Genomic DNA, 27615 nt, shown 5'->3' with positions numbered 1-27615 from the left:
TTTTTGTATAAAAAGAGCAGGAAAAGGAAGTGACGCCAGGGCCTTGAAAAAGCGTGTATGCACGCGTAACGGCCGTAGGCTAATTCTACATCCTGACAAAGATCCAGAATAAAACAATTTGTTGCATAACCGGTGAGTGCCTCGATACTTTCTATCTGTTGATATCAAGTTGCTTTGTGCTGTACTTATCGATGAGCACCTCCGGGGCAATTTGACTGCTGTGATCCATTAGAAAAGGCCATTGAAATACTCCATTTGAACATTTATTGGTTCAACAGTGCCAGCCCCTTCCTTCTTCTTTCTAACCTCTATGTATGTTTAGGTAAGTGGGTGGCGGTATAGATTAGGATTGTAAAGAGGCTCTGTCACCACATTATAAGTGCCCTATCTCCTACATAAGGAGATGAATACAAAAAATGCCTGCCGGCAACATAAGCCCTATTTTCCAACCACAAGAAGCTTAAAATAACAACATTTTATTATGCCATTGTACCAAAAAGACAGACTACATAGAAATTAAAAGAATCAAGTCCATAGCTGATGAGGATCAGCATAGTGCATTATATGGAGACTCTATTGTGGGGATACAGAGAGTCAGCGGCTGCAGGACGCTGCAGTCAGGTCCACAGATATATTTTCAGAGGTCAGCAGGAACATGTATTAAAATTTCAAAGAGAGCCCCCCCCGACATGTTTCGCTACAGATGTAGCGTCTTCAGGGGTATCGGGGCTAATGACGGCGCGCTGCGGATTCTCCATGCCTAAATACAAACTTGATTGGCCACACATGTCCCATCGTTATGGCCTAAGCCAATCAGGAACAGGATGGAGGACCGAGCCTCCACCTTTTTGATAGACAGTTACTGCCGCCAATGGTAGGCACAACAAGAACCACCAATGAGCTATCGCATATAGACGCATGCGCAGTAGAATAAACGTAGAAGACAGAAGCAGCGCATTACAGTCAGGAGAAAACAAACTTCGACGCATGCGCAGAGATCAGTAGAGCTGTGCGCGACTGCTGGATATCGGTGAGAGCCAGCGTACCTCTCACCAGCACAGCAATATGCGAGACCAGTGCCAGAAGGACACAGGTGACCATCAATATCGTAAGGGGACAGAAATTGCCAGCGTATGAATCTAGTGCACAACGGGGGCAATAAACCCTTAACGCAAATAAACGCATATAGCAGCCAGGGTAGGCAATGAGACAGTTGTGGGAATCGGATTTGGTTGACATTTCGTGTTTGATCTGTTTTTAGAACAAGGACCAAAGGAATTCAAAACTGTTCTCCAGTTGGAGAAGGAAATTGGGGATATTCAGGGATTTAACACTCTAAGCAAATTTAATAACTTCGAGATTCAATTACAAAAAAATATTGAAAAGCTACAAGCCGAGATAAAAGAGAGGAAGCATCGGAAGTACGTTAGAGATCGTAGAGATTTTGATACTGGTCAGGCATATTCTTATAAAGCACAGTCACACTTTGCCCCAAAACGTGTACAAGTCTTCACAGATTTCTCTGATTCTGAGATATCTGGTACCGACGATTCTGTGCATTCTCCCAGCTCTACATTGGGCACTAAACGCAAAATTAAAAACAATAGATTTAATTCTTCTAAAAGAAGTACTGTACAGACCAGATCAAAAACGAAATGTCAACCAAATCCGATTACCACTATTACCTCCAATTCCTCCTCACTATCAGCCTTCTCTGTACCAGCAGTTTCTGCTACCCCAATTATACCACCAACCCCTCGAACCACTGGTATCGGTTCCAGTCAAAACTCTATAATTAGCAAATGCCCTATGGGTGCCACCAACAATGTAAGTGGACCCCTCAATACGTTTCCTTTTTTAGGAACTACCAACCCTCGGTGGAACCTGGGCTAATGGCAGAACAACTAACCCCCTCTGTCCCAACCAGAAGTGATGAAATGCAGGTGTATAACATATCCTCCGTTCACCTAAATGACTCCCAGTTGACACTATTACGTAGAGGTTTATCCTTTACTCCTACTCCTTTGTTCGACTAATTTGTCTGGACAAAGCATGTGAACCTATTTGCTAGAAAGGTGGCCCTACATAAGTATTTTAAAAACAATACAATAGGTATGGGGCATATTAATAGGGCTGAAATGAACACACTCAGAGATCTTGAAACTCTCCTGTATGAAAACGAAGTTGGGCCTATTGCAGCTGTTGGTCCTTTTTCCTCGCTGCGTCCTAAGTCAAAGCTCACTCCTCCATTCTCACAATACGCCCACATTGAGGTTTTCGTCAAGTTGGTATGTGCAGATCTCAAAAGAATTAAATTGGATAGAACCAGAGCACTTGCCAATCTCAGTGAACTTGAAAGAGTAGCACTAGATGAACTCTGCCACAATGATTTGATAACCATTAAACCCTCTGATAAAGGGGGCAACATTGTGGTTATGAACTCGGATGATTATGTCCCTATGGCTCATAGGCTGTTGGATGATACCACCACCTATACCATTCTTGAAAAGAACTCCACTGATTTGTTTCTTAAGGAACTATACGAACTACTGGATGAAGCTAAGACACTGAGTATGATCACCAGCGAGGAATTTAAACGGATTTTCAATCCTTTCCCTACGCTGGCGACCTTCTATGCCCTGCCCAAGATCCATAAGACATCCCACCCAGTTCCAGGTAGGCCTATTGTGTCTGGCAATGATAGCCTTACTCAGGGTATCAGTATGTATTTTGACGAGATCCTTTCACCTTTTGTGACCTCTCTACCGTCATTTCTGAAGGATACTAGGGACACCATCAACAGGATCCAGGAGATTCATGTTACTTCTTCCACACTTATTGCTAGTATTGATGTGGAATCTCTTTATACCCACATTCAACATAAATTTGGCCTCACTGCAGTTGCACACTTTTTGAGCACTAAGGGTACCCAATTCCATGCACATAATAAATTTATACTGTCACTACTCGAATTTGTTTTGACACACAACTATTTGTTATTTGACCAGAAATTTTATCAGTAGATAAAAGGAACGGCCATGGGCACTTTATGTGCACCAACATACGCAAATTTATTTTTGGGATGGTGGGAAGACACTATAATTTTTACAGATAAGCTAGCTTCTTACACTTGTCATATTCTTTTCTGGGGGAGATATATCGACGATATTCTCCTCCTGTGGGACGGTGATCTTACTTTATTTTATGACTTCATGGACACGCTTAATAATAATCAGGTGGGCATGAAATTCACTCACGTTATACATAAACAAGAGATTACTTTCCTGGATCTTAAAATCTCCCTGGACCCTGCTGGTGGTGTCCATACTGACATCTCACGAAAATTAACATCTACCAATAGTCTATTACACTGGGAAAGCTACCATCCTCCCTCTCTAAAGAAGGGTATTCCTATAGGGCAATACCTTCGGGCCAAAAGGAACTGCTCTGATGAGCGGTCCTTTCAATTGGAGTGTGATGGACTTTTCTCCAAATTTGTGGCACGGGGATACCCTAAGAAATGGCTACATAAAGCATATGCTAGGGCAAGGGCCACAGACAGAAAGGAACTGCTATGTGAACGGAAATACTTGGTTGCTCAACAATCCATGACCACCACTAAACCAGTGGGATCAACCAACATCAGATGTATCGGCACTTTTGATACTGGCTCTCAACAAGTTTGTGATATTTTACATCGACATTGGCCAATACTTTTAGCCGACCCTGACCTTCAGGATGTTGTTCCTCCTACTCCCAGTATAACTTATCGTAGAGTTAGGAACCTGCGCGACTATCTGGTGCATAGCCATCACTCTAGATCTACTACTGTACCGAAATGCTGCTGAAATCATCGCCTATTGGCTCCCATCCATGTGGCCAATGCTCTTTCTGTTATCTAATGCCTACCATTAGACAATTTACTAATCCACTTGATGGGAGATGTTATCAAGTTAGACAATTCATCAACTGCCAGAGTAAGGGTGTAATCTACATAGCTAAATGTCCGTGCCCTAAGCTGTATGTGGGCAAAACTATACAGGAACTAAGGAGGAGAATTTCAAAACATTTGAGTACCATAACCCATAAAGATGATACACCATTGTCTAGACATATCCATCTTGCACATGGCGGGGAGGTTCGCTCACTGCAATTCTGGGGTATCACCCAGATTAAACTTGGCCCTAGAGCAGGTAGTTTGGATCGCAGACTGCTACAGGAGGAGGCATGCTGGATCCATCGTTTGGGGTCTTTAAGTCCGGGTGGTCTTAATGAGGGGTTTACTTTTGCTGCGTTTCTTTGATCCCCTTTGAACATAATCCTTTTATTTTAATTTAGTACATACCTACCTTTCTAAGCATCTCTGTTTTGACCATTCCTGACTATTTTTGAGCTGGCTGGTCTGTATTTATGTGCATTTATTTTACACACATTACCTCATAAGATGCTTCTGTATTAAAACAGTATAGATCATGATTTATTTACGTTGTTATCCCTTTTTACCTTACATCTCAATACCTTATCTATTATTATTTATTGATTCAGACTATATTCCTGATGGCTTGCACTATGATTTCTTCCTGTGATTGATTGTGATAACTGTCACATTGCCTACCCTGGCTGCTATATGCGTTTATTTGCGGTAAGGGTTTATTGCCCCCGTCGTGCAATAGATTCATACGCTGGCAGTTTGTCCCCTTACGATATTGATGGTCACCTGTGTCCTTCTGGCACTGGTCTCGCATATTGCTGTACTGGTGAGAGGTACGCTGGCTCTCACCGATATCCAGCAGTCGCGCACGGCTCTACTGATCAATGCGCATGCGTCGAAGTTCGTTTTCTCCTGACTGTAATGCGCTGCTTCTATCTTCGCTGTTTATCCTACTGCGCATGCGTCCATATGCGATAGCTCATTGGTGGTTCTCGTTGTGCCTATCATTGGCGGCAGTAACTGTCTATCATAAAGGTGGAGGCTCGGTCCTCCATCCTGTTCCTGATTGGCTTAGGCCATAACGATGGGACATGTGTGGCCAATCAAGTTTGTATTTAGGCATGGAGAATCCGCAGCGCGCCGTCATTAGCCCCGATACCCCTGAAAACGCTACATCTGTAGCGAAACATGTCGGGGGGGCTCTCTTTGAAATTTTAATACATGTTCCTGCTGACCTCTGAAAATATATCTGTGGATATGAGTGCAGCGTCCTGCAGCCGCTGACACTCTGTATCCCCACAATAGAGTCTCCATATAATGCACTATGCTGATCCTCATCAGCTATGGACTTGATTCTTTAAATTTCTATGTAGTCTGTCTTTTTGGTACAATGGCATAATAACATTTTGTTATTTTAAGCTTCTTGTGGTTGGAAAATAGGGCTTATATTGGCGGCAGGCATTTTTTGTATTGATTCCTAACGCGCCCACCAACCACTGCGGTCCATTTCTTTAGTGTTTGTACATAAGGAGATGGGCGCTATAATGTAGGTGACAGCAGGGCTTTTTATTTAAAAAAAACTATCTATTTTGACCACTTTATTAGCATTTTTAGATTTATGCTAATGAGTTGCTTAATGCCCAAGTGGGCGTATTTTTACTTTAGACCAAGTGGGCGTTGTACAGGGGAGTGTATGACGCTGACCAATCAGCATCATGCACTCCTCTCCATTCATATACACAGCGCATAGGGATCCTGTTAGATCCTTATGTGCTGTCTTATACTTACACATTAACAATACTGAAGTGTTTAGACAGTTTCTATGGTAGTTACAGCCGAGGAAGCGTGATCTCGTTGTAACCTCTCATTTACCGCGTCCTCTGCTGTAACTACCACAGACAGAGTAATGAAGTGCAGAGATTGTGAATAGACATACCGTGGAATGTCTATTCACTTTATAAACACTTCAGTATCGTTAATGTGTAAGTATAAGACAGCACATAAGGATCTAACAGGATCCCTATGCGCTGTGTAAATACAATGGAGAGGAGTGCATGATGCTGATTGGTCAGCGTCATACACTCCCCTGTACAACGCTCACTTGGTCTAAAGTGAAAATACGCCCACTTGGGCATTAAGCAACTCATTAGCATAAATCTAAAATCGCTAATAAAGTGGTAAAAATGGATTGTTTTTTTTAAATGAAAAGCATTACTGTCATTTACATAATAGCGCCGATCTCCTTATCTAGGAGATAGGGCACTTATAATGTGGTGACAGAGCCTCTTAATACCGTGTTTTTACTGTACTGTGATTAGTTACTGTATTTTATATATGAGAGTGATTACTGTATCTTAATAATTATTACCTTTATTTGCTATGCAGTTGTATACGCTTACTTAGTAGCAAAGCAAGTAGACTAACGTTAATACAAGAAAAAGGTAGGGGAACGAGGCATAACCCTATAAAGGAGGTAGTAAAAGTGGGTGATACGTGTGAGTGAACCCCAATATTACCCCACCCCCTTCTACGAAAAAATAGAGCTGGCTTCTCTCAACAACTGGTGTCCAGAAGTATAACAAGGGGTGCTTCCCTCTCATTTGCCAGTGATGAGTTACTTGCTGTCGAGTGGAGTGACAAAAAGGAGGTTTACATGCTAACCACCATGCCTGAGGACACCACAGTGGCAGTGAGAGAGAGGGGAGCTACCTCAGATAAGAGGAAACAGGTCTGAGTAGTGAACTACAATAACTTCATGGGCAGGGTCGATCTAGCTGACCAGGTCAAATGTAAAACTAGGACCTGGTATAAAAAGGTAGCGATTCACCTCATCCAAATGACTACTTATAAGGCTATGTGTTGTACAAGACACAAGGAACGCTCAGTTTCCTACAGTACCAGGAAAAAATTATAGAGCACCACATCTTTGACTCCACCGCACCTGGAGAATCCTTTGAGTCAGAGGATGTCAAAAGGCTCATTGAGCGCCACTTCCTTCACCCCGTCCCTGCCATGGAGAATAAACAATACCCCTAAAAGAGATGCTGCGTGTGCAGTAAACCTGGAAGTAGGGGGGATACTCATGTTCGCTTTACAAAGAAATCTGTCTTTAAAATGACACATTTGTGAAAAAAGTGGATTTTTTTTTTCAACTGCTTTGCATGAATTCTTACAAAAAAAAATTCAAAATACTTACAACACCCCTTAATAAATATCTTAAGCGATGTAATTTTCAAAATGGGGTCATTTGTGGTTTTTTCCATCATTCTGACACCTATGAGCTCTGAAAACCTGGCTTGGTGCAGGAAAACAAAATGTACTTCAAAATTTATAAAATTATTATTAAGTTTGTAAGTCTTCTAAATTGCTCAAAATGTATTTTTGTTTTTTCAAAACTGCTACCAAAATAGAGTAAAGAGAAGGAAATATATATTTAATTAAAAAAAATGTACAGTATGTACATATGTGACATATTGCAGTTCAAAATAGAGAAACATTTTCATTTTTACATAATGTCATACATTTAACATGTGACTAAAAAAACAATGTCAGAATTACTTAAATATGTAAAACTATTGGAGAGTTATTCTCTGATAAAATCAGACATACTAGATTTGACAAATCTGGTTTAGTCAGACGTGGTTTAGTCAGTCATATCCACGAGATATGCCATAAATGCTAAAAAATGCTAAAAGATGCCTAAAAGTCACCACCAGGACATACAGTTAGGTCCAGAATTATTTGGACAGTGACACAAGTTTTGGCATTTTAGCAGTTTACCAAAACTTATTGCATATACAGTTATATAATCAATATGGGCTTAAAGTGCAGACTCTCCGCTTTAATTTGAGGGTATTCACATCCTAATTTGAGGAAGGGTTTAGGAATTACAGCTCTTTAATATGTAACTGCATCTTTTTCAAGGGACCAAAGGTAATTGGACAATTATCTCAAAAGAGATTTAATGAGCTGCATGGGCTGTTCCCTAGTTAACTCATCATCAAATAAGCAGGTAAAAGGTCTGGAGTTAATTCAATGTGTGGCGTTTGCATTTGGAAGCTGTTTCTGTGAACCCACAACATAAGGTCAAAGGAGCTCTCAATACAAGTTAAACAGTCCATCGTTAGGCTTAAAAAAGTGAAGAAATCCATCAGAGAGAGAGCACAAATGTTAGGATTGGGCAAATCAACAGGTACATTCTTGAAAAAAAAGGGCGCAGTGGTGATCTCGTGAACTCCAAAAGGCCTGGACGTCCACAGAAGTCAACAGTGGTGGATGATAAGAAGACTTCATGAGAGCAAATACAAGGGGTTCACCACAAGGTGCAAACCTTTAATCAGCCTCAAAAATAGAAAGGCCAGATTAGACTTTGCCAAACAACATGTAAAGAAGCCAGCCCAGTTCTGGAACAGCGTTCTTTGGACAGATGAAACTAAGATCAACCTGTACCGGAATGATATGAGGAAGAAAGTATGGAGAAGGCTTGGAACGGCTCATGATCCAAAGCACACCACATCCTGTGTAAAACATGGTGGAGGCAGTGTGATGGCATGGGCATGCATGGCTGCCAAAGGCACTGGGTCACTAGTGTTTATTGATGATGTGACTGAAGACAGAAGCAGCCGGATGAATTCTGAAGTGTTCAGCAATTTACTTTCTGCTCAGATTCAACCAAATGCAGCAAGGTTGATTGGACGTCGCTTCACAGTACAGGTGGACAAAGACCCAAAACATACTGCGAAAGCAACCCAGGAGTTTTTTTTTTACGGTAAAGAAGTGGAATATTCTGGAATCGCCAAGTCAATCATCAGATCTCAACCCGATCGAGCTGCATTTCACTTGCTTAAGACAAAACTTAAGGCAGAAAGACCCACAAACAAGCAACAACTGAAGACAGCTGCAGTAAAGGCCTGGCAAAGCATCACAAAGGAGGAAACCCAGTGTTTGGTGATGTCCATGGGTTCCAGACTTCAGGCAATCATTGCCTGCAAAGGATTCTCTACAAAGTATTAAAAAAAAAAACATGTTATTTATGTTAATTTGTCCTATTACTTTTGAGCCCCTAAAATTAGGAGGCTGTGTAGAAATATGGTTGCAATTCCTAAATTTCAATTGCATCTCAGTTGTTTCATTTAAATTCCACTGTGGTGGCATGCAGAGCCCAAATCATGAAGATTGTGTCCAAATAATTCTGAACCTAACTGTATGTGCGGCTTTTTCCATTCTGTTCAATGGTAGATATAGAAACAGCCAAGCAAGCAGCCAGAGCTGAGACCCGCATCTATCACACATTTATGGCATATCCCGGGGATAATTGGGAAGAAATTAATATTTACATTGCGAATAACCCAATGTACAACAAAAATATGAAAAGTTCTTTAAAATGTTCACTCATATACTAAGATGATAACTTAATTTGCAGGCCAAACGCCTAAGGCTGCACTACTACCAGGCTTCAATGACATTTGCCCTTCTGAATTCTGGTAGATATAGTGTTGTCATTGAGAACTTGGGTGTATCTAAATCATCACCCACATCAGTGTTCATAGATATACATACTAATTTAACTCTTTCCAACCCAGTTAAGGGTATAGATATTTATGGTGATGGTATATTACAAGGCACAAGATACATTATCCCTTATAATGCACACCTAAGCTGCTGCAGAATCTCTTTTTGATGTGGCAGCTGAAGAATATTGTCAGGCCCTAATTGAATAACTTGAATGGCACACTTATTTAGAAAGGAGGTATGCAGATGTCAAGGTTTGTATAGCAGTATCAGTCACAGTGCCATTAAGCATCGCAGCCATAATGCCCAGGGCCACCATCAGAATTATCTGGGCCCCATAAGGACAAGTTATCAGAATCTCTGAATGTCATATAATGTCCATTAATCTCCATCTTGTGCCCTATTGCGTACGTTTGGTATTTTGTGGGCACCTGAGCAAGGCTGATAAACGTCTTCATAAGCATGGTGACCCTCTGATTTATAATATGATCTTTAGGCAACTTCTTAAGCCCATATCATTTATTTAGTGAGTCCATGGGGGATGGGAACAGAGTACTAATTGCGGCTTATTCATTTACTGTACAATTAGGTGAAATCAAGGACCCTTTTGCTTAATAAGTGAAACTTCATATCTTCCATACAGTGACTGATGGTTAGTTGATGAATGGCAACTTACAGGATAGCTTGGACCCTGTGTTTTCTTGGGCCCATGACAGCAGTATCACCTGTACTGCCATGATGGCATCCCTGATAATGCCAACCAAAAGTGACATCCTCAAGGCTCCCAAACAATACCAGCCACAGCCTCTGTAACAGTGCCAGCCACAGAGCCCCCATAACAATGCCAGCAACAAATGTTACCATACATGCCATCCATAAATGCCATATAATATCAATCACAGAGTGCCGGCAAACTGTACAAGCCACAAATTAAGAATCCCCAATGACATGAAATATATGTACAGTAAATAATGGCAACTCTGTAGAAATGTAGAGCCGTTATGTTTATTTTTCTAATAAACCTATTCACCTGGTCAAGGTCTGGATTCCAGCCTACTTGTAAATTTCTGAAAGTGGATCATAGTTAATAGTAACTTGCTAAATTCTAAAATGACAAAGTCTCGCACTGAAGCCAAAGAAGGTACAAAAAGCAGCTCTACTGCACAGTGTATGCATCTATTGTCAATCTTCATGAATACACTGTGAAAGCAGACCTTTGAATTCTTGTCAAATATTTTCGTTTTGACACCTTATAGGGCACGGGAAAATATTTAAGACTTTTTGTTACCTTGGTCTATGAAATAAAATGTTCCAAGAAGAAAAAATGGAGACAACACACCAATAACTCACCAATGTCTATACTCCAGTCATACAGTGGATTGTTATTTGAACTTGAACTCTTGTGCTGTCTCTATTTTTTCTTTGTAGAATTTACGTTGGAGTGGGTGAGACGGAACAAGCCAACCAGGTGATGTGCTGAGAAATTGCCAGTGACCCTGGGTTCTTAATATCATTTTTAGAAGTGTGCAGAAAAGTTTCTACTTATCTTTAAATTAATGTAAAAAGAAAGCGTAAGAAAAAAAATATAAACATGAAGCAAACAAGCTTCTTCTCCATGTTAAGTAGAGACATATTCTTCTATATATACAATTACATGCACTACAAGTGTCAGCACTGTTCACAGCTTGTCTTCTTTGTAAAGTCAAGGTGTAAATGTGAATAATATCAGCTATTAAGTAGTTCTGCAATCAGGAATACAAGAATGTGATGTTGTAAGGTTATTGTATACATAAAACAACTGTGAACAACTGTAATATTAGGATGTAGGATTATACATTAAAGGGGTTTTTAATTTCTAAAGAAATCTTCCAGTATCATAGGGGTTCTGTGAGCAGTGGCCCCCAACAGTGCACAAAAAATAATTTAAGGCCTAATGCACATTGCCACATTATTGATCTTTGTTGTAAGGATACGTAATAGGATGCCAATAGCCAGCTACAGGCCCATGCTGTTCCTCCAGGTTACACAGCTTTTTTTTGCATGGATTTATGCAGAATCAGCAGTAAAATAATAAATTATTGCGTGCTCCAATGCTTGTCACGTTGCTTCTTGAAGAGAATACATCGGCACACATAGGCAACTTATGCAACAGCACACGGAGTGCCTATAAAACTCTGATATGGATCTGTAATATCTCCATGTGCCGCCGTACTGGGTCCGTGCTCACAGTTTTGTTGATTTCAAGATCACACCAATACAGAGGTACACTCTAATGCATCAAAGTCCCTCCAGGCTCGTCTGAGATTTTCATGACTCATGAGCCATAGATTTCAGAGTCACTGTGTTACCTCAGGCACTTGCAACTCCATTATTTCTAATGTGAATAGTAGCTAAGTTGTGTTTCTATTGTCAGCAGTCCTTGCAATCAGCAACACCCATGTCCCTGTTATTCCAATCACATTACTTTTCACCGGAGTACTACGCAAGGATTTTCAATTGGATACATATTATATGTAGCTGTAAGTCCACATTTTAGCATCAGAGGTATTTGGTACATCCCAAGGTAAAGCAGATGTAGTTAAAAAATGTGCAGTGTTATGTAGAGTTTTTGAAGTCAGGACATTGAGACGCTAATGCCATTGTCTCATGAAGACAACCCCTGACCTATTTGGGCATTTGAACATCATAGAGAGACCCCCCATCTCTGAGTCAGAAGATAGATGCGCTCTAAGAGGCAGACTTGAGAATCTGAGTAGCCAAAGTGTGATATTATATTTCCCTTGCAGTGCCCCCCGGCAAAATCAGCTGTTAGCCGAGCGGCTCTATTGTGAGACAACCCCTTAAAAGTGTATACACATATAATGGCTGAAAATGTCATAAATCCTTTGACAGGGCAATAGCTTTTGTGAGCACTTGATGGGGTGCAGAATTTTATCTATGCCTGTTTCCACATGGAGCGTTTAGGTGCTTTTTCACCTGCTTTTTTTATGGGTATTTTTCCAAGATGTTTGCTATTATTTTATAGAAAATATGAATATCTCTACTCACTTATGCCAAAAACCTGGTGTAAACGCCATAATAAATGTAGGCCTAAGTGGTTTGGTGTCAGTGATTTAAAATATTGCAGCATGCTCGAGGTATGGCTTTTTTTTAAATGTTTTTCTCCATAGGCTTTTCAATAGAACTTTAAAAATCATCTGGAAAAATGCTTGTACAAAATGCCACAAAAGAAAAAAATACCACTAAAAAAATGCCACACATTCAAAAAAACATCTTTAATAACACTTCAAACAGCATGCGTTTTAAAATGCAGAACAAATACCCTGTTACGGAGTCCTAAATTAGGAACATCCATTGCGTAGTAAATGTTACGTTTGTTGAAGGCATTAAAGTTTACATTGCTATGGTATATACAGGCTTAAATAAAGGCTATGTGTATTTTAAAAAAAACAACAAAAAAAACGAATAAAGAGGTTGTCTACATAGGTTGAAAAAAGTGGCAGCGGTAATAGGAAAGCGCCACACCATCAATATGCCAGGATGCCGTCAATATGCCATCAATATGCTAGGAAAGCGCCATGTCATCAATATGCCAGGATGCTGTCATTATGCCATTAAAATGATAGGAAAGCGCCATGCCATCATATGACATTAATGTTTGATCGTCCTGTCCGCAGTGCCTCCTACTGATTAGTAGAAAAAAGTGGCAGTGCTGCTAGGAAAGTGCCATGACACTTTGTCTTCTTTTGGCTATGCTAGGCTTTTTCCATGGGCTGCATGGTTGGCCATTTGATATAATGGTTCAACCTAGATATGAACTGGCACTGTGCTTTCTTACCTCTTGAGCCAGTTTGCTATAATAATCGATGAGGTCACCGTTTGGATACTGATGGTATATCCTAGCAATATGCCATCAATATTTGTGCTGAGACAAACCCTTTATCAGAGCTTTTACAAATGTGTTATACAGCCATAGTGATTTGAATAACTATCTCACACTTAGGCCTTATTCTGACGAGCGTATTTCACATCCGTGTGCTGCCCGTTTTTTACATCGACCTATGTAACTCAATGGGACTATTCAGACATGCGCTGTTTTTCACACAACGTGTGTCCGTTGCGTGAAACTTACTGCATGTGCTATAATGGTGCGTTTTTGTGAACCACGCAGCTTATTGAAGTCAATGGGTGCATTAAAAGAACAGACGGCACATGGACATCATTCGTGTGCTGTCCGTGATTCACGCAACAGTTGCTAAAGAAATGATGAGGAAAAAAAACACCCCCTTCATTTTTTTTTTTGCTGACGTAAAAAACGCGTAACCAACGGATGACATATGCGCTGCAACGCAAGAAGAACGCTGCACTTTTCACGCGCGCAAGATGGACACGTTCGTGTGAATAAGGCCTAAAGATGTTAAGTATGTAAGTAATCAAATAATGCCCTGTGCAGGGGCAGTCTCAAGGATCAGTGCCCAATGCAGGTGGTAACTTGGTCAGAAGCAAACCCAATATTCCTATGATACATGTGTCCCAATGCTGCCAACTGTTTAATGGTTTAATTTATTGTTTTATAATCTGAAAGCAAAATTAAATAGACACTACGGGGGATTTCTCAAAACTGGTGCAAGGAAAAAGTGGAGCAGTTGCCCATAGCAACCAATCAAAGTCTACCTTTCTTTCCCAGTGACCCTTTGGAAAATGACAGGTGGAATTTGATTGGTTGCTATGGGCAGTTACTCCACTGTTTCCCGTTTCACGAGTTTTGATAAATTTGCTTGTGTCTTTGGAGTATAGCTATTACTATTATCACTAAAGAGAGTACTACTACTACTACTACTACTACTACTACAACTGATGTTAACATAGCAGATATTACTAACAGGACTAATATGTTTGTCTCTTCTAACAGCCAGAGGAGCTCACCAATATCCTGGAGATCAGCAACATTGTCTTCACCAGCATGTTTGCTTTGGAAATGATGCTGAAACTTTCTGCATTTGGTCTATTTGACTATCTGCGAAACCCATATAACATCTTCGATGGCATCATAGTCATTATCAGGTATTGCACAAATTATGTTACATTGGTTTCCCAGTTTCAGGAATAACTTCCCTAATGTGTTAATATGTGTCATTTTAGTAGACAGGTAATCATCTACAGTATTAATGTAATCAGTAAAGGCGTTACCTGCTCCCGATAGACTTGGACGTGCTGTTCAATTAGTTTCCATGATTATCACAGATTCATTATTAGTCTTTAATATAAGAAAATGCTGCCTCCACTGTGTATAGATAGCACAAATGAGTGTTTGTACACCAGTGTCGTGTGGGCTTTGGGCAATGGGAATAATTAACGAATCACAGGACATTTTTCATTGCCGCCTTCCAAGAGCCATAACTTATTTCATTTTTCAATCAATAGAGCGGTGTGAAGTACCATATATTGTACTGGGAAACTGACAAAAATAATCTGTGTGGGGTGGAATTGGAAAAAACTGTGATTCCTCCATTGTTTTTTGGGTTTAGTTTTTACTGTATTTCGTTTTTTTCTTATTTAAAATGCTTTATTTTCTCAAAAAGAACATATTTATGAATTTCATAGAAAAAGAAAAAAATAGAGCAGGGAAACATGGCCGTATTTAAATATTATTTCATAGGGCAGGCCCTAGCAAAGCACACCAGACTGCAAGATCCGGTCTAATTAAATTAATATTCTATTTTTTTTGTCCTTGATTTCCCCTTTATATTGAAACTGCTTAGTCTGTAAAGAATAAAGCGGAGTGGGATTGAGAAAGAGGGGAAAGGAGTAATAGTAAAAAAAAAAATAAGTATCAGTCCGAAAATGCTTTATTCCCGTATGAAATATTTTTTTTCTATTTTCTATGTGAATGTATAGCAAACTCGTTCCATGTCAAATAGGCAATACTCAGATGACCACTCTTCAATCATGAATGAGTCAGCAAGACATAAAACAAACAAAATATAAAAATGTTTAAAAAAAAGGGGGGGAGGTGCTATGAAGAAAGAATTGAAATATTATTTTATTCCAATAAATTACTCTGTAGGGCATCACCTTAAGATAATTTTGCCCATTTATATTTAGGGCCTTTTTACACCGGCCAATTATCGGGCAAAGGAGCGTTCACAGAATGCTCATTCCCGATAATTCTCCTGTATAAACAAGCCAACGATCAGCTAATTGTATAGTTTTAACCCGTTAGTGACCAGCCCATAGTGTTTCTACGTCGGTCACTAACGGGCCTTATTCCGATGCCATAGACTTTTTACGTCGCGGCATCGGAATAAGTAAACAGAGCTGTCAAATCTCCCTGCTCTCAGCTGCCAGAGGCAGCTGAGGGCTGGGGGCGTCCCTGCTCGACCGGGTGAGATCGATATAAGTATCGATCTCACCCGTTTAACCCCTCAGATGCGGTGCTGAATAGCGTGCACCGCATCTGAGTGGTTTTGGAGGGAGGAAGGGAGCTCCCTCTCATCCAACTGACAAACGGCGACAAGATCGCCGAGTGTCTGTTTCTCCGATGGCAGCCTGGGGCCTAATAAAGGCCCCCAGGTCTGCCTGTGGTAAATGCCTACTAGGTCATGCCGGAGGCATGACCTAGCAGATGCCTGTCCGTTTTACACGGACAGGCATAATACACTGCAATACAGAAGTATTGCAGTGTATTATAAATGCGATCGGAGGATCGCATAGTGAAGTCCCCTAGTGGGACTTGTAAAAAAGTTAAACAAAAAAAGTTTAATAAAAAGTGAAAAAAAAAAAGTGAAAAAAAAAAAAATGAAAAACTCACTTTTCCCCCTTACAAACTGCTTTATTATTAACAAACAAAATAAAGTTAAAAAGTTACACATATTTGGTATCGCCGCATCCGTAACGACCCCAACTATAAACGAATTACATCATTTAACCTGCACGGTGAACGTCGTAAAAAATAAAATAAAAAAAATGCAAAAATTGCTGTTTTCTTTGAATCCAGCCTTAAAAAAAATGTGATAAAAAGTGATCAGAAAGTCGCATCTACTCCAAAATGGTACCGATAAAAACTACAAGTCGTCCCGCAAAAAAAATCCCTCCTACAAATTGCATCGGCGAAAAAATAAAAACGTTACGGTTCTTCAAATATGGAGACACAAAAACAAATAATTTTGAAAAAAAAGTGTTTTCACTGTGTAAAAGTAGTAAAACATACAAAAACGATACAAATTTGGTATCGTTGCAATCGCAACAACCCGCTGAATAAAGTTATTGTGTTATTTATACCACACAGTAAACGGTGTAAATTTAGGACACAAAAAAGTGTGGCGAAATTGCTGTTTTTTTTTCTATTCCCCCCAAAAAAAAGTTAATAAAATTTAATCAATAAATTCTATGTACCCCAAAATGGTGCTATTAAAAATTACAATTTGTCCCACAAAAAACAAGACCTTATACATCTATGTCGACGCAAAAATAAAAAAGTGTATAGCACTTTGAATGAGACGATGGAAAAACGTAAAAAATGGCTTGGTCATTAAGGTCTAAAATAGGCTGGTCATTAAGCCCACAATATTATTGTTGTTGGCAGCACATCTTCCTGTCTAAACAGGGAGACGCGCTGCTGACATGATAGCATTGTATGGGGACGAGCGATTGTAGCAACGAGCTGTCTCGTTCATAGGCGCAAGTTTACATGGCCCACGTTGGGCCGTGTAAGACCACCTTTATTGTCTCCTCCCCTTCCACCGCTCATTAATTCCCCCTCCCCCAGCACCACATTAATTTAATTGAGTGGTCTCAATTTGTTTAACTAGTGTGCTCTGGGTGGCCTGCCCTTCACAATTTTCTTAAAACATATCCTTACCTTTCCCCATTTTGGTGGCTGTGGGATAAAAAAAAAACCAACTTTTCCCTTTTTTTTTTCCTTAAACATTTTGAGATAATAATACTAATAAGAGAGCCTCAGGCAGTACATAACCGCATAAGCTCTTACTTAACACTATTTAGGTTATGCCAAAAAGTGAGTCCATAGTCCCCATTGCGGTTTAGGTCTTAAATTATTTTTTTTATTGTAGTTTATGACAAGCTCGTATCGCATGATATTATCCACTACATTTTTCCATCTAATCTCAGTTTGTGCTGTATTTCTTTGCCAACGTTAAACATGCGCCAAAAAAGATTTTTTAAATAATGGATAGTCTAATCGAGTCCTTTACTGTACTGCTCATATCTGCAAGTACTCCACAAGGAAAATAATTATATGGGAGAAATGTATATATTTCTTCTACAATTTAAAATATATTTTTCCTGTAGTCCTTTACTTCTACACAGAACCACCACTCATGGTCTAGATCAACACCTTCTTGCCCGCACCTGCTACACCTGGTTGAATTTCTTCTCCCCATTTTAAAAAAGGTTTGTCGCATTGTAACGACAACTTCAATTTATTCTGTGGGTTAATACGATTACAGCGATACCAAATTGACCTAAGTTTGTTTTACTACTTTTATAAAGAAAAAACTATTCCCCCCAAAAAAATTGTCGCCATTTACTGAGAGCCATAACTTTTTTATTTTTCCATTGATTATGGGGTGTGAGCGCTTGTTCACGCAGTGAGCTCTAGTTTTTATTGGTACCATTTTTTTACAGCCTTTACCCTGCAGATAAAATAACGTAATATGGTTATAGTTTGAACTTTTACGGTTGGTGCAATTCCAGTTATGCTGCTTTTTTTCATTCTAAGGGTATGTGCACACGACCTCTTTTCAAACGTAATGGAGGCGTTTTACGCCTCGAATTACGCCTGAAAAAACACCCCTAATACACCTACAAACATCTGCCCATTGCTCTCAATGGGAATTACGATGTTCTGTTCCCACGAGCCTTTATTATACGCTTTGCTGTCAAAAAACGGAGCGTAAAAAGACGCTCCCTTAAAAAGAAGTAGCATGTCACTTCTTGAGGCGTTTTTTGGAGCTGATTTTCCATTGAACACTATGAAAAACGCCTCAAAAAACTTCTGAAAAGAAGCTCCAAATTTCATTCTCGGCTTCAAAAACGCCTGAAAATCAGAGGCTGTTTTCTCTGAAATCAGCTCCGTATTTTTCAGACGTTTTTTGTTAAGCGTGTGAACATACCCTTACATTACTTTAGAGGTAAAATGGGAAAAAGTTTTTTTTTTAACTTTTAATATTTTTTGTACATTACTAAAACCTTTATTTAACTATTTAACATTTTTTATTAGTCCCTCTAGGGATTGTATTGCAGTATATTGTGATTTTTACCAGCTCCTATTATGCCCTTCATCTGACTTAATATGAACAGAGAGATGGCAGACTGGCTGCCATGAAAATCATTAGCACTCCACGATTGCGTTGTGTGGGGGAACTTTGGGCTGGCGGAGATCGACTGCCTCCTCTTTATAATGACTTAGATGCCAGGGGCGCTATTGATTGGGGGCATCGAAGTAGTTAAAAGGCCAGAATGAGAGTTATCTCTGTTCCTGACCGTTAGTGCGATGTGTCAGCTGTAATTTAGAACAAACATTTAGAAAGACCCTATCAGGCAAAATGGACATTTATAATATCTAATTGCCAAAAGGCAAAAATAGCCCTATTTCCAAACTACCCGTTATGTACCAATACTTTATTAAACTGCAACCTTTATTCAGTAACAATAACACACCACTCAGTAGTTAAAAATGTCAATGTAAACTGGCAGAACAGTGAATTGCAGTCACTAAATGTCTGACTAGTTGTCACGTTGGGTTCGTGGACCCACTGGGCCATACCGCCTTGGCGGTATGGCAGCTGGCGAACAGGGCGCAGGTTACAGTCTATTGTTCATACAGGGTACCTGTGGCAGCTCGGACAGTAGCAAGGCAGGCTCGGCTGGGACTAGGCAGCAGGTAGACGTCAGTCATGGTGAAGCAGGACAGGCGTGGAATACAGCACAGCTCGACTTTGGCTCAGCACGGCACTTGACCAGGATAGCACGGGATACAGGTAACAGGATACAGGAACAGGGAACACTGGGAACTTGGAAACACTAGGAGACCATTTGCATAGACAAACTAGGGTACGTCAACAACGCTCAGGCATGGGGGGAAGGGGCTAGTCCCTTCTTATAGTCCAGGGTGCTATGGTCTAATTAACACAAAAGTTCGTTAATTAGCCCATCGGGACCCGGCCGAGGTGAGCGGAAGTGAGCGCTGGCATCTCCTGAGGAGGAGACTAGGGCCAGTGCTCGCAGATCCATGGCTGTGGGCGTCAGGAGGTGAGTGAGCCCGACGGACCGCGGCCATGACACTAGTCCTGCGCTTTCAGTTTACAGCAAATGCTTTACTGTCTAAATCAGTGGCTGCAGTCCACTTTAACTGGTGATAGACTCTTTATAACTGCCAGAAAATTACATTGTATTAAAACTTGGTAAGCCCTCCGACATGTTTCCCATGATATGTAGCGTCTTCAGGGGTTTAGGGGCTAATGGTGGCGATCATCAAACTTCCCCTATTTATAGACTTCTGTTGATGTTATCGGGGAGAGTCACTGGATTAGGCCAATCAGAGTCATTCCAGAGGGTCAAGCCCCTATCCAGATATATGGAATTAAACATCGTCCAATCAGAAGCGTCTATATTGATCTAATAGGATGATAAATACGGCACATGCGCATTAGACTTAAACTATCAAGAAATTAACAAGCACTGGATTTGCTTGACTGCGCATGTTGATGGACTTGGAATTTAACAAGTCCACTTAACTGCGCATGCCCGGACACTTAAAGCTCCCAATTCAGAAACTTAAATGCACCGTACAAGAACTTAGCTGTCAGTTCTTGCACATAGGTTTCATTACACATATTCCCATAGTTAGGGATCAATAATGTTGTTTATAACAACAATGATAGTCTATTAGTGAATTATAATTTACTTATACTCGGGAATAGTCTTGCACCTACCGTCCCAGCTAAAGGGAGAGATAAACTAAAATAAATATAATCATAATTGTAAGCGTTACATTATCATTATTGATGTAATAAGGTTTACTCAAATATGTGAAATAACACAAATTGCTTACAATTCTCACAATGCTCACAATTCTACACTTGTCATAAAACTAGAAAACGGTCTGTCACAGGATTATAGCTCCCCAATGGGTACGTATGAAGACTTGGACAAAAAGGCATTTCGATAAATGACTGTACAAACTGGTCATGACCGAATGAGGCAATTCCCCTCTGAGACTTAAAATAATATTTTAGTGAAAAAGGAGACGATAGGATATCTGCGTGGTGAATGGCAGGATGACTAACTACCTTCTAGGACAAGCAAAGATTGGTGTCTCAAAGGAAGACCACAAATGTGAAGCCTACATTTAGGCCAGTAGGGCTCAAACTACTGAGCAAATGAATCCAACTGGCTTTTTCCTCTAATAATTTATGGTCCAAATTTCCCCCTCTGGGGCCCAATTTCAATTGGGTAATACCCCAGAATTGGGGTATCCTAGTGTTTCCATCATGTACTGATCTAATATGCCTCGACAGAGGTGTTTCTTCTCTATCATTTATCGAGCTAATCTGCTTAGAGATCAGCCTCCTTAACTGTTGGACCGTTTTGCCAACGTGCAATTTCGGGCATGGGCATTTCACCACATATATCACTTCACTATTCTGACAATTAATAAATTGTCTGATCTCATAGGACCTACCAAAGGTGGGATTGCAAAACTTTTTTGTTGTCGGCATAAGGGTATGTTCACACGGCTTATTTTCGGACATTTTTCGGGCCATAAACGGACGAAAACTTGGAAGCATAAAAAAACGCCCACGAAAAAGAAGTGCATGTCACTCCTTGAGACGTTTTTGGAGCCGTAAATATGATGAAAATACATTCCTAACTTTTCTTTAGGAAGTTCTTTAGGCCATTGCGATCACCTCTCACTTTTCCATTTGCTGATATAGTGTTATCTATTTGCCCTCACTTGTTTGCTTTAACATGTTTTAGCTTTCATGTATTCTGTTATCTTTCTTGTTGCAATCATTTTCTATCACTGCCTTTATCATTTTCCTTATACCATTCCCCGTGTTTAGATGTTTTCACACAAAGAACAAAACCCTTCAAACCTAGAAGGAGCCATGTTGAAGAACAGAATTTTCAGTTCTCAAAAATATATGAATAGGAATGATTAGGTCTTTTTGTCTTTATAATAATAATTTACAATTCATATTCCTCAACATTATTAATATCTACAGCATGTTTAATCGTCCATTGCTAAAATAACTTTCTTTGTTCGCTCACTGGTTTCGAAATCACTGTAATTACTGAGTTAGTATATCATCCAAGCAGAATTTAAGAGAGTTAAAAGTTGTGGAATGTATATTGATTTCTTTTCTAGTCTAATCATCACATTTCTGCTAATTGCTCCTAATAACTGCGTGTATCTTTTCTCTAGTGTCTGGGAGATTATAGGGCAGAATGACGGTGGGCTGTCAGTTTTGAGAACTTTTCGTCTCCTGCGGGTTCTGAAACTTGTGCGCTTTATGCCTGCCCTGAGGAGGCAGCTGGTGGTCCTAATGAAGACGATGGACAATGTGGCTACGTTCTGCATGCTACTCATGCTTTTCATCTTCATTTTCAGGTGAGAAATCGTCAGATTTAAATTGAGGGTATGTGCACACGCTAGCTGTCATTTACGTGTGAAAAGACAGACTGTTTTCAGGAGAAAACAGCTGCCTCGTTTCACACGTAAATGCTCCTCCTCGCATTTTGCGAGCCGTCTGAGACGCTCATAAATCTTGAGCTGTGCTTCATTGAGTTCAATGAAGAACAGCTCAAATTACGTGGCAAAGAAGTGTCCTGCACTTCTTTGCCGAGGCAGTCCATTTACGCGTCGTCGTTTGACAGCTGTCAAACGACGACGCGTAAATTACAGGTCGTCTGCACAGTACGTCGGCAAACCCATTCAAATGAATGGGCAGATGTTTGCCGACGTATTGGAGCCCTATTTTCAGACGTAAAACGAGGCATAATACGCCTCGATTACGTCTGAAAATAGGTCGTGTGAACCCAGCCTGACTATTAATCAGATGACTTGTCAAATACAGTACCAATCCTGTCATTTACTGTATATTAAGATCTCTAATCTCCATGTGGCAGCATTGCAAGAATGCAAGAAATGGCATAAATATTAACTACCTGATAAAATATTGTTATTGGAAGTAATTCCTTTAGAGCTGGGGCATTTTGAAAATTCACGGTACTAGCCCTGCAGATCCCTCTCCGAGTTCAGACTGCATTTGCCTACAGTCCATTGGCAGTACAGAGATTGCCACAAGTGGCTGCTTGTATTCTGCTGACAGATCTGCAAGAAATATATGAGAAATATAAAAAATTTAAGCAGCCCAAGTTATTATCAAAATTCTAGTGGCTTAATGAAGTTTCTGAAAGTAACCTTATGTTATGGAACTGTTCATTTACGATTCCCTTAAAAAAATCTTCTAAAGGGGTTTTCTCATATTTTAAATTGATGGCCTATCCTTAGTATATGCCATCATTGTGCGATCCGTGGCGGTCTTACTCCAGGGATTAGCAGATCCGACACAGTTACGCACTTTAAAGTATACCTCCAAATAGCAGAGGTTACGAGGTGTAGTTATGGTGTTATAAAACGAAAATATTTCCTATAAAACTCACCGAATATACGTAAATCTTAGATTCCTTTGTTTCAATAGAACAGAAAAGACTGGACACAGCTTATAGGCACCAAAAATAGCAAGCAATGCATCAAGAAATATGATAACATTACTTTTTTTCCATGCAGTATTCTGGGGATGCATATTTTTGGATGTAAATTTAGTCTTAGAACAGACTCCGGAGACACTGTACCTGACCGGAAAAACTTTGACTCTTTACTCTGGGCCATTGTTACAGTCTTCCAGGTTTGTTTCTTGAATTATTCATGAATTGCATTGTTTTTATTTGTATTTTGCCATTGTACAATATCTACTGTATGCTGTAAATCTGATCTGTTCACATTCATGATTCAAGTGATTAAGAAATGTAACCTAGTGGATAGAAAACAAATGTATGTTATAGTAAATAGAGGTTTTTAAACTGGAGATATGTCAGATAAAATACTGAGAATAGTGGCACATATTTGGACTTTTGATTCTACCTATTACTGAGAACGTAGTGGAAAAATGGATATTGTAAATAATAAAATCTAACTTTTATTAGATGTGCATTAAAAGAATAAGTGGCCTTCTAAGTGACCAATCATGTGGTCACCTTGGATAAGCAACAGAGGTCTACCCAGGTAGGTACACAGTAGTATTGAAAATTCAGCCAGGAGTACCAGAAGTCCCAGAGGAACATGTAGAACTGTTGCAATGTGCTGAATAGTCAATGGCAGTCAATAACAACACACTTAAATACTCGCACTACAGCTAAAGTGAGGTCACCAAGAGTGAAGGAAGGGGAAATAGTAATGAATTTGTGTCCAGTATTCCCCTGATATATTCTATCCCTCCCTGTCCTACTGCCCAGTCCGATGCCGACTGTGTTACATGAATTCACAAGCGAGCACTCCTGCATTCAGTCAGTAACAGCACAGGGGGCACATTAAGTCAGTTACAGCACAGGGGGCACATAGTGCGATTGATCATTCATGTAAAGGTAATAGTGGCACGGTAAGGGGCACATCTTGATATATTCTGTGCATTCAATGCTACAACTACCAAGTACGTGACCTAAGCGGATCCAATCTTACTATTGCCCAGTTAAATGAGGATTGTGTGTAACACACAGGGTATGTTCTCACGGCAAACGCAAAATGGTCGTAAAATACGGAGCTGTTTTGTAAGGGAAAGCAGCCTGTTTTTCAGCCGTTTTTTATGCGTCAAGCATTCTTTGATGCGTTTTTAAGGCCGTGTATGGAGCTGTTTTTCTATTGAGACAAAAAAACGGCTCCAAAAATGGCTCAAGAAGTGACATGCACTTCTTTTTTACAAGCCGTTTTTGTAAACGCCATTTTTACAAACGGCCGTGTAAAAAAAGCCCCATGGGAAATGAAACAACGTTTTTCCCATTGAAATCAATCCATATTTTTAGCCGTTTTTCGGGATGTTTACGGCCCAAAAACGGCTGAAAATAAGCCGTGTGAACATACCCTAACTAGTCTGTGAGCAACTCTACGTCCGCTACTGACAGCACAGGTTGTACGTAGTGCGACTGATGATTCATATGTAGGCAACTGAAGCAAAATGAAGGGCATAACTTGATATGTTGTGTGCACCCAATGCCACAGTTAGGGTATGTGCACAGGACCTATTTTCAGACATAATTCGGGCGTTTTACGCCTCGAATTACGCCTGAAAAGACGGCTCCAATATCTCTGCAAATATCTGCCCATTGCTTGCAAGGGGTTTTACGATGTTCTGTTCAGACGAGGTGTAATTTTACGCGTCGCTGTCAAAAGACGGCGCGTAAAATTACGCCCGCGTCAAAGAAGTGCAGGACATTTCTTGGGACGTTTTTAGAGACGTTTTTCATTGACTCCAATGAAAAACAGCTAAATTACGTCCGTAAAAGACGCCGCAAAAAACGCGAGTACATGTAAAAACTTCTGAAATTCAGAAGCTGTTTTCGCCTGAAAACAGCTCCGTAATTTCAGACTTATTTTGCGTTTGCGTGTGAACATACCCTTATAGAGCACGTGAACCCAGAATATCTAATCTCAACGCGTTTCCCTCTTTCGTTAGAGAGGTTTCATCAGGAGAACAAGGTATTGTGATCCTTCAAGCAGTTAAAACTGCTGCACTAAAGCCCTGATGGTGGACTAAAGCGCAAATTATATGAAGCCGTGGCGTGAACTCTAACACTATAAAGGCTTAGCCACGCCCCCTCCACCGCTGTCACAGCCCATGTGACCGGATCTTTGATTGGCCCGGCTCATAGGGGGAATATAACTGGATAACGCAAACGGGAGATGGGTGTGCCAGTCGGTATGGCAACTGACCGCTGCCCCGCAAAAGAATACTAACCCAGAGGTTTAGGAAAATCTGATGTATAAGTGAATAGAGAAGTGAACAATTGTATTATTACTAAGGGAGCGGACAGGTAGACCCTGACATTGTCTATTTGTCTGCAGAGCCTCTCACATTGCCTGTGTCTGCAGAGCATCTTACATTGCATTGCCTGTGTCTGCAGAGCATCTCACTGCTGCACTGCCTACCTGTCTACAAAGCATCTCACTTTGCATTGCCTGTTTACAGAGCACATCATTTTGCATTAACTGTGTCCGCAGAGCATCTCACATTGCATTGCCTGTGTCTGCAGAGCATCTCATATTGCACTGCCTGCCTTTCTGCAGAGCAACTCACTTTTCACTTTATTTTTCTAAGAGAGCCAGAGTGGAAGTGTAAAGATATATATCATGACCCTCAAAGAAACCCAGCGTGACAACCCTTGACGGGTATCAGTATACACAAGCTAAATAACTCATACACGTGTCGGTAAAGGGAAAACCACATCCCATCCGTACATAGGGGAATTGAACTAAACATAACCCGAGGAAAATAAGGGTAAGCCTTCCTATTCAATAAATGGAGCATAAGGGATGGAATAATTTAATCTGGTGGGTTTCACACATTTTAATCCGAAGGTCCACTGTGATTCTTTGCGTAGAAAATAATTATCAAGGTCCCCACATCTTGGTGAGGGACGCACCTTTTAGATCTCTTGAAAACACAAGCACCCAGGATACCCACCATGACAATGCCACACGTGTTTGTCCAGAGGACGATCATCCTCCCTCTGGATGTTGCCAATGTGATCCAATATCCGTTGTCGAAGCCGGCGAATGGTTTTGCCAACGTAATACAGGGGACAGGGACCAATGGCAAGGTATACCACTCCCTGAGTTTTGAAATTATTGAAATTGCGGTTGTCATATTCCGTCCCAGTAGTGATACTTCTGAACGTTCTGCCTGTGCATATATAGTCATACACTTTGCACGAGCCGCAACAATATGTGCCCTTGATGTTAGAGCAGCTGAGCCATGTATTGATCTCGTTACTAGGGGATAGATGGCTTCTGACGAGCCGATATCTTAGGTTGCTGCCTCTTCTATAGGTGATAGTAGGTCTTGTTGACACGTCTTTCATATCAGGATCTAGCCTAAGGATACTCCAATATGATTGAAAAACCTCCATGACTTTCTTCGAAGCACAGTCAAAGGTGCCTATCATACGGAGATGGCCAATGCTGGTGTCCCAGCGACGAGGCACCAGCAAATCTGTCCTATCAGCTGTGACAGCATGATCACAAGGCTCCCCTAACAATATTTCTGGGGTATCCCCACCGATAGAAACTATCCTCTAGCTCGTCACCCCCGTGGTCGAAGTCTGACAGCGAGGAACAGTTTCTGCGGACACAGAGAAATTGTCCTTTTGGGTTGCCATGTTTAAGAGGTATTAGATGGTGACTCTCCCATGTGAACAAGCTATTACTGGCAGGGGACTTCCAATAGAGACTAGAAGATAATCTACAGAGTGAAAAGTGAAAAAAGTTTTACCAAAAGTTTTGCTCACCTCATAACCTTCATACTAAGTTGCGTTTTTCCAATGCGTTTTTGTGAAGCTTGTGTAATGGCAGGAAGGAGGTGAAGGGAAAGTGAGCCCTAATCTACCCACCGCCCTGTCCCTGCCTACTTGCAACGACCCGCCCTAGGCGACGAGGTACAACTGGGCGGCGGTCCCTACGCTGGCTAAGTGCACAGGAAGACAAACAGGGAACACGCAAGGGAAGGGGCAGTAGCCACGGAACGCCACGAGGAAACGGGGCGGCGAACGAACAGTCAGGACCAGGACGAAGTGAGTACACCCGAGCGGGCACGGAGACAGAAGCAAGCCAGGGCAAGCAAAGCAGGTCAAGCAGAACTGCAGCAAGGCAGAAGCACGGCAGAAGCAGGCTGGAGCAAGCAGCAGTGGGGCCAGGAATCCAAAAGAATTACAAGCACTGAGGGAGAGCACAGGGCAGGTAATAAAGGGCAGGGGGCGGAGCTAACTCCGAGAGACCAGGCCGCGATAGGCTCTCCCACTCCTGAGCCTGCCACCCTGGTTGGTGGGAGATGGTGTCCGTCGAACAGGTCTGGCCTCAGGTGTGGATTGATTAATCC

The 27615-nt window shown here is 40.8% G+C and overlaps 1 protein-coding gene across 2 annotated transcripts in view; it reads left to right on the top strand.

The window, feature by feature from the left end:
- The window catches only part of CACNA1I (calcium voltage-gated channel subunit alpha1 I), an 884757-nt gene that overhangs the window by 662676 nt on the left and 194466 nt on the right, over positions 1 to 27615 (top strand). For both annotated transcript variants that reach the window (XM_075833728.1, XM_075833727.1), the window contains exons 11-13: positions 14355 to 14506; positions 21891 to 22076; positions 23259 to 23376. In XM_075833728.1, the coding sequence (XP_075689843.1) occupies positions 14355 to 14506; positions 21891 to 22076; positions 23259 to 23376 (456 nt within the window). The remainder of the gene's footprint in view (positions 1 to 14354; positions 14507 to 21890; positions 22077 to 23258; positions 23377 to 27615) is intronic.

Source organism: Rhinoderma darwinii, chromosome 7 (genome assembly GCF_050947455.1).
Source record: "Rhinoderma darwinii isolate aRhiDar2 chromosome 7, aRhiDar2.hap1, whole genome shotgun sequence".
In the NCBI taxonomy this organism is placed as follows: Eukaryota; Metazoa; Chordata; class Amphibia; order Anura; family Rhinodermatidae; genus Rhinoderma; species Rhinoderma darwinii.
The sequence above is the reverse complement of the archived record's forward strand: the minus strand, read 5'-3'. Positions and strand labels throughout refer to the sequence as shown.